This window comes from Cervus canadensis, chromosome 5 (genome assembly GCF_019320065.1).
Source record: "Cervus canadensis isolate Bull #8, Minnesota chromosome 5, ASM1932006v1, whole genome shotgun sequence".
NCBI lineage: Eukaryota > Metazoa > Chordata > Mammalia > Artiodactyla > Cervidae > Cervus > Cervus canadensis.
Window position 1 is genome coordinate 65108861 of NC_057390.1, and position 12621 is coordinate 65121481.

Genomic DNA, 12621 nt, shown 5'->3' on the forward strand with positions numbered 1-12621 from the left:
TTATTCCTTCAGGTTTAGAACTCTTGGATTGATTTGTACTAAATGACTGTTTCTTAAATATTTTCCAGTGTACATTGATTATACCAAGGAAATTCAAATATAAAGAAAAATTCCTCAAAGATCTGGAAATATATTCCTGGCTCAAAAATTTGGTTAACACCAAGAAGACAAATTCTTAATGAAACTCTTACTTTTTTTTTCCAGCTGCGCCGCGTGACTTGGGGGATCTGAACCAGAGATTAAACCTGATTTCGGCAGTGAAAGCGTGGAGTCCTAAATACTGGACTGCTAGGAAATTCCCGGAAACTCTTTTAAGCTAAAAAAAAAAAAAAATTTTTTTTAAGTGAGATTTTTCCATACAGAAAAAGTAGGGACATCCATTCAACCGTACCAAAATGAAAGAAACGAAATCATCTCTTACCTGAAAAGTAACAGATTATATAGACTCTCGGTAAACTTCTATTTTTAAACGAATAAATCTTCCTCATTTGGGAACGAACGTCCGCGTGTACTTGGTCCTAAGGTATTTCAGCAGAAGCCGTTTCCGTCAGCGCCGCTGGTGTAGTGGTATCATGCAAGATTCCCATTCTTGCGACCCGGGTTCGATTCCCGGGCGGCGCACGCCGTTTTTGTCCCCGCTTTGCGTAATTTTTATAGTCTTTCTTCTCCTGGAAACACAATTTTTCATTTCCATGAAGACTTATATTTTACTATAAGCCACTGTTGACACATTCGAATCTGGAGGTGGAATTCAAAAATGTTGACTCAAGTTATTAAACAGTTAACCTTTACGCCTGCGCAGTCCGAGACAACCCCCTGGCGTCGTTGGAAGCACGGCTGCGCAACAAGTGAATATATGGACTGAGGTGTAGCCTGGCGGCCGGGAGGTTGAAAGTGCAAAATTTTTCTGCGCCTGCGCGGCCCGGGTCACTTCCCTGGATGTTCCAAGGCTGCCGGCTCGCCGCCATCTTGTATTGGGGCTTCATTGTTCGTGCTGGGCCCGGCAGTTTAGTGTAATTGCCGCCGAAGAAGGAGGCGGGGTAACCTCCGGTCAGCCGAGAAACCCGGCTATCCCGCAGCCATAGCCGCTCAAAAGATTTGTGAGGTAGTAAAGGGTAGGGAGCTGGACCTGGAGGCGCCGCCGCGACAGCAGCAGCCATGGAGGACGAAATGCCTAAGACTCTGTGAGTCTGGGGCAGCGATGAGGGGGGCGGGATGGTGATCGTCCCGGAGCGAGCCTTTGGTTCTGCGCCGCTCCCCAGCCTATTGTTCCCCGTGGACTCCGCGTTAGCAAGGTTACCCTCTGTGGCGCTCACCTGGATGTCTAGGGACCGAGACCCAGGCAGTGAGGACGAAATGGAAGGAGAGGGGGCTCAGCCTCTAAATTAGCCCGTACACCGTAACTGCCCCTACAGCGTGGCCTTTGGCCTCGTCCCAGGCCCTCGGCGGCTTTCGGCCTGGAGAAAAGACTTTCATTCAAACCTCTTTTTAGAACTCGGCGAGCCTTTTTGTCCCATGCTTTCTTTCTCTCCCGCATCCCCTCCCCCGCTTCTCGATTAACCTCTTCTGATTTTTACAGCCGTCTCGCTTTCATTTTACTTTGATTTTCTCCAGATACTCTTTTCATTTTCTTTTCATTGATAAGAATTTTTGTCTTGAAAATCTGTGTACTTATTTTCAGGGGTGTAAACTTTATTCTCGCACTTGCCAACTGGGAAAAAGCCAGTTGTTTTTTCTTAAACTTCTCTTTGGCTCTTTTTCTGTGGCAACCCCCCATCCCCGATCTGAAAGCCCCAAATCGGACCCGCTAAGGATTTTGAAACTGCTCTTTAAAAATGGAACTCTCGCCCGGAGGTATATATCAACTGAGGGGAAGTGGATTTAATGCTTTTTTATCTTCGCTTGCTACTTTTGTGATTGACATGTCGTTGAAAGAGCGGGGAGTTTTTAATGAAGCAACAATTGATAAGTACCTTAAGTAAAATATTTAGTCACCTCTGTGAATTTTTGTAGTGTTAAGTGGTCTTAGTTTGGGATCATTTTTTTGTAGCGTAGCTTTCCCTCCCGCCCCAGGCATTCTCCTTTGTTTTTCGAAGTACTATCCGATGAGGTGATCCTGCCTTTGTTGCTTTCCTCGAAAAGAAGAAAAAGCCCAAATTTTGACGTAGCTTTCTTATTTTTATTCTTAGAATATTGGCAATTTGAGAACCCTCTGCTTTAAAAAAATACACTCTTAGGTTTCTTTTTGCAACTCTGGATATTATAGTTGTTAAGAAATACAATGTAGTCAATTTTTTTCAGCGCCAAAAAAGTTTCGTTTTTTAATCTATGAGAAATATAGTCACTCTTTTCTTAATAAATAAGTTTATCTCATGTTAGTGACCTTTAGTGTCTTTTTACTAGGATGCAGCAATCAGCACGTGACTTTTGTTTTTTGTAATATTGTATCTGTAGATGAGTACTCCCTAAAAAACAAAGATCATTAACCCCATAGAGTTTATGGAACTCTTTTTTTCCCTTTTGCTTCTTCACTACAAGTATGATGTCCAGCAGCATACTAGATTAAGAAACTGCCTGTGTTTTTATATTATAATGTCTTCAAGGTTCTTATTTCAAAATTTTTAATTTCAGAAACTGCCAAAAATAATCTGAGAACTTAACCTTTTTAGTATGTTGATTTGGGAATATCAAATAATGAAGACAACTTCAGCTTTCCTAGGCCAGTCTACAAAAACATGTACTAGTCTGGGGACAGAGGACCAGCCATTGTGGGAGAATTAATGAAGGAAGTTTTATTCAACAAATACTTGTGTTCACTGTTAAGTCCTTCATGTGCTTGTTTAATCCTCATCAGAATTCTGCAGTAAATGTGTCCATTTTGCATTTGAGGAAAAGCTAAGATTAGAATTTAAGTAAGTCATCCCAAGTCATAGACCTTTTTGTTCATCAGCCTGCCATTTTGCTGTCCTCAACTTTGACTCAACATTTATGACTGATTTTGCCTTGTATACTACCAGAACACCCCATCCAAGAATCTTTTCCCCAAGTTGTCCATACTCTAGCGTTTCCTAATATCTCCTCCCTTCCAGTCAAACCAATCCTGATTAAATATGAGTAGGTGCTCATCCCTAAGTTTTGCCAGCAGTGTTTTTACTTTTAATATAAAATGTTTGTGTGAATAATTTGGGAGTCAGAGACTCTTAGTATGTTCTTAGCAATGTCTGATCCATGGTAAGTGATCAATAAAATTGTTTTAAAAACAGGTACAGTTTCAAGCAGTGAATCAAGATTTTACTCATTCTTCAGGGTAAGATATAGTCTGAATTTCAGTATTGCCTGTGTACCTAAATGGCTCAGGAAATATCTTCATTTGCCCCAAATGAGTGTTCAGTACTGCTGCTTTATAGAGACTGCCAGTATTCAGTTTCTTGTCAGCAGTACTCTGGAAATGGTACAGTTTACCCTTGAACAATGCAAGGGTTAGGAGCTGTAGCCCTTGAGCGATCAGAAATCCATGCATAACTTTTACAGTCAGGCCTCTGCATCTGTGGAATCAACCAATTGTGGATTGTGTAGTACATATTTAATGAAAAAATCCATGTACATGTATGAATGGATCCACGCAGTTTAAACCCCTGTTGTTCAAGGGTCAACCATATTGTGAGAAGTGATTTGATTCTGGATACGTTTTGAAAATAAAGCTACTGGAGTTGCCAGTTTGATGTTGAATGTGAGAGTGAAGTTGACAATAACTTTAATTTGCAAATGCGTAATTATCAGTCATCTAGAATGTTAGTTTGTTGCAAAATAAAATTAAAAATGAGAACTGTCTTGAGAGCCTGGATGTCTTAGTAAGTCTTATGGGCATGTGTGTGTGTGCTCGGTTGTGTCTGACTCTGTGACCCCCATGGATTGTAGCTCGCCAGGCTCCTCTGTCCGTGGGATTGTCCAGGCAAGCATACTGGAGTGAATTTGTTTCCCATCTCCCTTATCTTTTGTGTTGCATGCTGATTCTTTACCTCTGTGCCACCTGGGAAGTCTTTTCTTCAGACTGATTTGTTTACAATTGGCACTTTGTATCCACTGATGTGGAACCCTCAATATAATAAGCCAAATTTAAGAAACTTGAGCATCCATGGGTTTTGGTATCCAGGGAAGAGGCAGGTCCAAGAACCAATCCCTTCAGAGTAACAAGGGATGGATGACTGCGTATGGTCTAATACCCAAGTGAAGGAGATGCCAACTAATAAAATTAGAGGGTTTCTGCTATTACGCAGCAGACTGTCTTTTGTAAAGAAGAGACAGTTGTTAAATAATAGTAAGGTTATGATGCTGGCATATAACATTTATATTATGTACTACGTGGCTCTTACCAAGTTCCACCCTCAACTTCAGTGGACCTTGCCAGATTGTTCATGGAGAGATTACATACTATCCGGCAAGAGTAGAATCATCTCCCCAACACATGAGAAAAGAACAGACACTGGCCTGCACCCATTTTATCCTCTTCTGCCTGTCCAGCCCATCATGGCAGCAAAAGGTGTCCCTCCTCCCATCAGAAGCAAACCCCAGGTAAAGGACTTAGATGTTAAGGAAACCAGAATATTGTCTTGAGCTGCAGACACTTCGGGGCTTCGCAGGCAGCTCAGATGGTAAAGAATCTGCCTGCAATGTAGGAGACCTGGGTTTGGTCCCTGGGTCAGGAAGATCCCCTGGAGAGAAAGATGGCAACCCACTCCAGTATTCTTACCTGGAGAATCCCATGGACAGAGAAGCCTGGCAGGGTACAGTCCATGGAGTCGCAAAGAGTCAGACACGACTGAGTGGTTAATACATACATATGTACTATGTACAACAAGTATTTACTGTTGTACATAATTTCTGCTTAAATTGAAATATAATTGATATACTGTATTATGTAAGTTACAAGTGTACTGTTTTAAAGGTTATACCCCATTTATAGTTATAAAATATATTGCTCTTTTAATATAAAATATGGACTATATTCCCTGTGGTGTACAATATATCCTTGTCATAATTTCATAATTAGTAAGAGACATACACCTTTTACCCCTGAACTATAACAACTCTGGCAAAATGGATTAATTTTCTATCACATTGCAAATGTTCAAAAATACTTCTAAGAGAATACAGTTCCCTCTTTTAAACTTTTATTTTTTTATTGGAGTACAATTGCTTTACACTGTTGTGTCAGTTTCTGCTGTACAGCCGAGTGAATCAGCTACAGTTATCTCTTTAACAAATGTTTATAGAGCACTTAGAATATTCCAGGCAGAGTTCAGGTAGTAGATATGAATGAAAATATGTCTCTACTCTTATGAAATTTATCATTAGATTAAAACCTATTTCTTCATGTTTTTCACTCAAATTTTCAGAGGCCTCATATCAAATTCTGCATTTTCATACAATGATTGTGGCTCAAAACAAACTCAATACAGCATTCTGCCTTGCAGATTTTTCTTTGTAAGTTAAATTTTCCAGAGCTGTACTAATGAATACTTAAAATGTTTTAGATTCCAGTGTTACAACTATCTGAACTTATTATCACCTAAAAATAATGTATATGTTAAATTGACATGAAATCCTATCCCAGAACTGTCAACTTTTCACTGGCATTGATGACTTTTTCCATTGAAACTTCTCAGGTAACTTTTTATTTTGAAAAATTTAAAACCTATGGAAATTAGCAAAAATAGTGCATTTAAGACTTAGATAGATACCTTTCATGTGGAATTACCAGTTGCTAATAGCCACATTTGCTGAACCGTTTGAGAAAACATCAATACACTTAGGGCTTAAATAAATCTAAAAATTGGGGCATTCTCTTATACAACCACAGTATAATTTTCATACTAAGGAAACTACATTGATAGAGTGTTTTTAACCAATGCATAGTTCATATTTTATCCAGTTGCCCAAGGAGGACATTTACTCTCCAGTTCTGTGTGAGATTGGTGCATGATCTCAGAGGTGATGTTATAAATATCAACATGAGATTCTTCATCTAGGCTGTTAACAAGAAGTTCATGGAACACCTAAAAAAGGATTTTTTAATAATGTTCTTGAATAAAAAGCATCTTGAAAACTATAACTACATAAATGTAAGAAATTTACATTTTGGTTTAGTAGTCTAGTCAACTCTGTGACAGGGAATCTTGGCTTTCAACTGCTCCAGAGTCAATTTTGGTATCCATCAGAATTTCTTAAAATGCATTGCTGCAAAAAAATTTAAGCATGAAAGTAATTTGGGTTTTTTTTGTTTTTTTTTTTTTTTAAAGATACTGGGGCCATACTCTTGTCTGTGAAGTGTTTCTCTGTGAATAAATCCACTTGTTACCTATCACTTTGTCTCACTGAGTTCTTTCTGCAGTGAGACATCAAGAACCTGAGCTTCATTAGGTCTTTGAACCAGACTTACTGGGAGGTTAGAGCTGGGAAATGAATGAGATACACATGCCCAAGAGTTTGCACTGATAGTTCCAATTCTAGTCTGATGCTACAGAGTTCATTCTGTTCTTTCCCCTCTCTGTATTTGTAACTCCATTCTCCCAACTGTGAAGAACTTGGTTTCTATTGCCAGTGTATATATTCCCAGTATATTTACTTGTTTGCTCAGTCTTAGAATTTCAAAAAGTAGCTTCAGAATTGTTCAATCATGCTTCTTTAAAAAAAAAAAAAATATATATATATATATATGTATAGAGAGAGAGAGAGAGGACACTTTCAGAATTTGGAGGAAGTTTATGGAACCTGGTTTAGAAAATGTTCAGGAAAGAGGGACAACTGTCAGGCCCACAGTCCTAATCAAACTACAGAGCATCCCAAAAAGGATACTCCAACCACATACAGTGAGGGCCTGATATTACAACTTCAGCTTCACTGGACCTGGGACTCTGCTGCTGTTTGCCACCAAAGTAGATTCTCTTCAGTTTCTGCTTCTCTAACCCCTGTCTTTGACTTCTGTGTTCGGGGCAGGTACCTCTAATATGACCTAGCCCAGATCATATACCTAGTAGACTATATAACCGTATTAAAGCCTTTCATCTTTTGAAGAGGAGTCAGGCTTTGCCATAGGGTGAATGTAGGAAGATGTTTGGCAGCCTGAAAGGAAAAAAAAAAGAAACTTACATATGTAACTTAAATCTATACTGTTGATAGGAAATCCTTTGCTTCAGAAACAGAATAATATGTGACAAAGTATGGGACAACTAAAGAAACTTGTTTTATAAAACTGAGACTGTTACATATGTTAACTTAAGGTTTATTGTAATGGTGTCAAAGGTTGAGAACAAGTTGTTTGTGTAAACAGCTGTGTGTAGTTAATTGATAAAGGCTCCGGGAATTTACATTATATAGCAGGCCACATTAAACACAAAGGCAGTACAGACCTTAATGCTTTTTAGAGTAGCTTTTATTAGCCATCTTCAAACTGGGAAAATCACTTAGAAATTTTGAGTTTCTGAGAAAAAATTTGAGAAAATTTTTTTCTGAGAAAAATCTTGAAGTTTTGCAGAGTAAATGACAGCCTCCAGGTTCCCTACATACTGTCAGTTTATCACTGGATTACCTAGCTTTAGCAAAGTAGATGTTAGAATTAAATTTTCAGAAGAGCCATTTTTTTCCCTTAGACATATGCAATCCTTAGGGTTTCTTATAGGCACATGAGTTGGGTAAAAATAGACACTGAAGAGTTAGAGATGGTTCAGAGTTTTCACTTGACCATCACCCTTCCCTTAATGTTAATATCTTAAGTAACCATAGTATGATTATCAAAACTAAGAAGTTAATAGATTGGTACAATACTATTAACTGCAAGTTTTATTACTGTTTTCCCGTTTTTCCACTAATGTCCTTTTTCTTTTTTTTTTTTAAATGTCCTTCTTCTATTCCAACATCTAATCCAAAATACATTGTGTTTAGTTGTCATGTCTCTCTACTTCCCTATAACATGTGGGGAGATATCTTTCATTGTGGCACTTATGAAGGGTACTGTTTCTCCTCTATATCATTTTAGTTCAGTCACTCAGTCATGTCGAACTCTTTGTGACCCCATGGACTGCATGCAGCACGCCAGGCTTCCCTGTCCATCACCACCTCCTGGAGCTTACTCAGACTCATGTCCATTGAGTCAGTGATGCCATCCAACCATCTCATCCTCTGTCATCCCCTTTTCCTCCTGCCTTCAATCTTTCCCAGCTCAGGGTCTTTTCTAGTGAGTCAGTTCTTCACATCAGGTGGCCAAAGTATTGGAGTTTCAGATTCAGCATCAGTCCTTCCAATGAATATTCAGGTTTGATTTCTTTTAGGATGGACTGGTTGGATCTCCTTGCAGTCCAAGGGACTCTCGAATCTTCTTCAACACCACAGTTCAAAAGCATCAATTCTTCGGTGCTCAGCTTTCTTTATGGTCCAACTCTTCACATCTATACATGACTACTGGGAAAACCATAGCTTTGACTAAACGGACCTTTGTTGGCAAAGTAATGTCTTATGTAATGTCTGCTTTTTATTATGCTGTCCAGGTTGATCATAGCTTTCCTTCCAAGGAGCAAGTGTCTTTTAATTTCATGGCTGCAGTCACCATCTGCAGTGATTTTGGAGCCCAAAATAGTAGTCTGTCACTGTTTCCATTGTTTCCCTATCTATTTGCCTTGAAGTGATTGGACCGGATGCTGAGATCTTATCTCCACTATATAGTGACTGCCTTTTTTCTCTACATACCCTGTCAGAATTGAGTCACTAAGTGTTGCCCACACTCAAGGAGAGGGAAATGAAGCTTCACTTCATAGAGGGAGGTGTATCAAAGAATTCTTACCCGTAACATTATTACTAAGGTGTTTTAATGATGATTTCCCTCATTTCTTATGCATTTATTAATTAGAATTCTGTAAGAAAAAGCTATTTCTCACCCCCTCCCTAATCCAGGATTCAGTCAAGGATTATTCATTGTAAATATTAAGTTGTCAGTGTCTTTTAAGTCCCTCTTAATCAAAAGTAGTCTTCCTTTCTTTTTACTATTTTTTTTAAGGACGGTAACCTTTAAGATAGCAAATAAGTCACCTTATATAATATCCCAGATCTGAATTTGTATAATTGTTTTATATGCCCAATATCCTGTAAGCTTAGATCTGAATTTAAGCTTAGCTAAACTCAAGTTAGATCGTTCTGACTTGAATATTTCATATATGATATTGTATAATTCATATTGTATACACAATGTTTAATTGTTCATTCATAACATGACTTAAAGTTTGATCACAGGGTCAAAGTGGCCTAAAGATCTCACTTTTTTCCTTTATTTTTTTATTGAAGGATAATTGCTTTACAGAATTTTGTTGTTTTCTGTCAAACCTCGACATGAATCAGCCACAGGTGTACATATATCCTCTCCCTTCTGAACCTCCCCCCCATCTCCCCATCCCACCCCTCTAGGTTGATACAGAGCCCCTGTTTGAGTTCCCTGAGCCATACAGCGAATTCCCCTTGGCTCTCTATTTTACATATGGTAATAGAAGTTTCCGTGTTACTCTCTCCATACATCTTACACTCTCCTCCCCTCTCCCCATGTCCATAAGTCTATTCTCTATGTCTCTATTGCTGCCCTGTAGATAAATAAAATAATAAATTTTTCTATATTCCAAATATGTGCGTTAGAATACAATATTTATCTTTCTCTTTCTGACTCACGTCACTTTGTATAATAGGTTCTAGGTTCATCCACCTCATCAGAACTGACTCAAATGAGTTCATTTTTATGGCTGAGTAATATTCCATTGTGTATATGTACCACAACTTGTTTATCCATTCATCTGCCAATGGACATCTAGGTTGTTTCTGTGTTCTAGCTATTGTAACTAGTGCTACAATGAACAGTGGGATACATGTGTCTTTTTCAACCCTGGGTTCCTCAGGGTATATCCCTAGGAGTGGGATTGCTGGGTCATATGGTGGTTTTATTCCTATTTTTTTAAGGAATCTCCATACCATCTTCCATAGTGGCTATATCAATTTACATTCCCACGAACAGTGCAAGAGTGTTCCCTTTTCTCCACACCCTCTCCAGCATTTATCGTTTGTAGACTTTTTGATGATGGCCATTCTGACCAGTGTAGAGTTCTCACTTTTAAGGTGAATTTTCCCTTTGCAATTGTTAAGTAATCTATGTGACATCTTAGGCACCCTGCACATATCCATTTTCTTACCAGCCTTTCACCTAAGTTTTACATCTATTTCATGCCTGAATCAATGATTTCAGTAGGGCTTACACATCGTTAATTTAATGCTGTCTGTCTACAGTTATTGTCTAGCATTTTTCTGTAAACGAATTGTTCATTGTTCTTAAGACTCGGCACTTCTCTCTTCGCCATTTTAGCCTATTCCTGTGCCTTCATAGTAAGCATTCAATAGTCTGTTGAATGGGTAAGTGGAAGGAAGAAATTGAATCCACACTTTCTGGCACGTATAGGTGTTTTATTTTTCTGGGGAGAGTGTCCGTACCTTTCATCACATTCCCTGAAGGATTCTTGGCAGAAGAATTAAAACATCTACAGTTATTGGGAGACTACGTTTTCTGATTTCAGAAGTAATAAAACTAATATACCTAGAGGTAATTGCATTTCAAAATCCCATTTTTAATATTTATAAACCCTTTAAATAAGGATTATAAAAAAAAAAGGATTATCCTCCTCCCCCCTAAAAAAGTAAGGATCGTCCCAGTCATGTTGTCTTGTAATACGTTATTTACAGTAGTTTAGTTAGTCACCAACTTACATTATCTGTTAAAAGTCTCTCCTAGAACCTTTCTACTTCCTTTCTGCTTCCACTGATCAGTGATATTCATTAAAAGGCTTCCCTTTCTTTTGTGAGCATGTATAACAGCTGATAGTGATTGATTCATGATCTTTCAAAAATATGTTTACTGTCTAAACCAAAGTATACCTCAGTTGGACACTTTTAGGACAATCGTGAATTAAACGTTGAAATTTTATCTAATGTTCTCAGTAATGCTGTAGAAGGAGAATAATTGCAGAGTTTTCTAGGATTGATTGTATGAATTGTTCTACATGTCAAATGATTCATTTGAGAAATTTTAGGTATATCTTCCTAAGATAAGCCTAGAAACTTAAAGTAACAGGTTTAATTTGTGCATTCTTCACTAAAAACAGATACTTACTAATTTCCCTCTACTAACTGTCTGGTATATTTGTAAGTAACATATCTTACATCTGTTTTGTAAGAGATTTTGAAGTTTTCAAACTTTTATAAGTTCCTAAATAGTGTGGTACACAGCAAAGATCTGCCTATTCCCCCAATTCACTGTTCAGTACTCAACTTTAGGAACTGATTTAAAAGAAGCAAATTTTAAGTGGTGAATTGTTTTCCTTTGTGTTTCAGATATGTTGGTAACCTTTCCAGAGATGTCACAGAAGCTCTAATTCTCCAGCTCTTTAGCCAGATTGGACCTTGTAAAAACTGCAAAATGATTATGGATGTAAGGGTATTTTACTTAGTTAACTTTCTTCTTCTTTTTTTTTTTTAAATACATTCTTTAAATCCATTACTTCTAGGATCTCTTAAATTGGTTTATACAGTCTAAATTCATAAAGGTTTTATTAAATTTGTAATAAGTCCATTTTGGCCACCAAGTTTGTTTTACTCAGTAAAGAGAGACTAGATCTAATCATTTCCAAAACAGATGAGAACTGTATGTGGGGCTCTTGTTTTAAAATGTACTGAGGCATCAGAATTGTTTGTTTTGTATGTGGTGTCAGTTGATTAGCAAATCTATAAATTCAATTATTAATTAAAATGGGAAATTAGGCAAAAGAAATAGTAGACTGATACTGTGAAGATGTTTTAAACTTTATTTTTAAAGGTCACAGTTCAAGTCTTTCTTGAATTGTGGCAGTGCCCGTTCATCAGACCTTAATGTATAGAAAAAACATCAATTCACTCACGTAATCGGTAATTAATCCTGAGTCATAATATGTGTAAAAAGGCAGCTTCAAATTCTCTTGATGAGAAAAACAGTACTAAAGAGAAATCCTTTTATCCCATGGTCTTTCCTGCATTTAAACTTTTAGTTTTTGTTTCTCTGGGAAAGAAAGTCATGTATGTATTGGTATCTACTACTTTCTCTTCTATTATATTCCAGTTTAACTTCTTTTAACTTGGTATTTTTAAAAGTAATTATTTAGCCAGTTGTCTTTGGTTTGTTGTCTTGTATTTTAAAATGTCAAAACTTTTCTCCTAATGTGGCAGAGTCACCTACACATAATACAGATGGAGTCAACAGATGTTTTTATCCTTTACATAACTCTTCTGAAGTGTTCTGTTAGTCATATTTAATATCTGTATGCCTTTGGGTAATGAATCAAAGATTCCCATACCCATAGAGAAAGATAAGAGGGAGAGATATAGGGAAATGATGGAGAATTTAAAACCAGTCTTTCCTTCATCTAGGTCTCCTTCCTTATCTTAGTAATAGCATTTACGAAATCCTTACAGCCTATCATTTTCATACTGATGCCTCATCAAAAATACTCAATAGAAATATTATAAAGTAGATGTTATTCCTGTTTAATATATACAGAAATGAGG

General features: G+C 37.5%; 1 protein-coding gene and 1 non-coding gene across 10 annotated transcripts in view; both read left to right on the top strand.

The window, feature by feature from the left end:
- The first annotated feature begins 550 nt into the window (after window positions 1–550).
- On the top strand, window positions 551–621 carry TRNAG-CCC. Its single transcript has one exon. It is a non-coding gene; the product is annotated as a tRNA-Gly (tRNA).
- Window positions 622–884: 263 nt separating this feature from the next.
- TIA1 (TIA1 cytotoxic granule associated RNA binding protein) overlaps window positions 885–12621 on the top strand; it is a 37200-nt gene continuing 25463 nt past the window's right edge. For 2 of the 9 annotated variants that reach the window (XM_043468961.1, XM_043468964.1), the window contains exons 1-2: window positions 900–1184; window positions 11416–11512. In XM_043468961.1, the coding sequence (XP_043324896.1) occupies window positions 1159–1184; window positions 11416–11512 (123 nt within the window). In that variant the 5' untranslated portion in view covers window positions 900–1158. Of the gene's footprint in view, window positions 1185–11415; window positions 11519–12621 lie in introns of all 9 variants that reach the window. The other 7 variants (XM_043468958.1, XM_043468962.1, XM_043468960.1 and 4 more) reach the window with 5 other exon arrangements.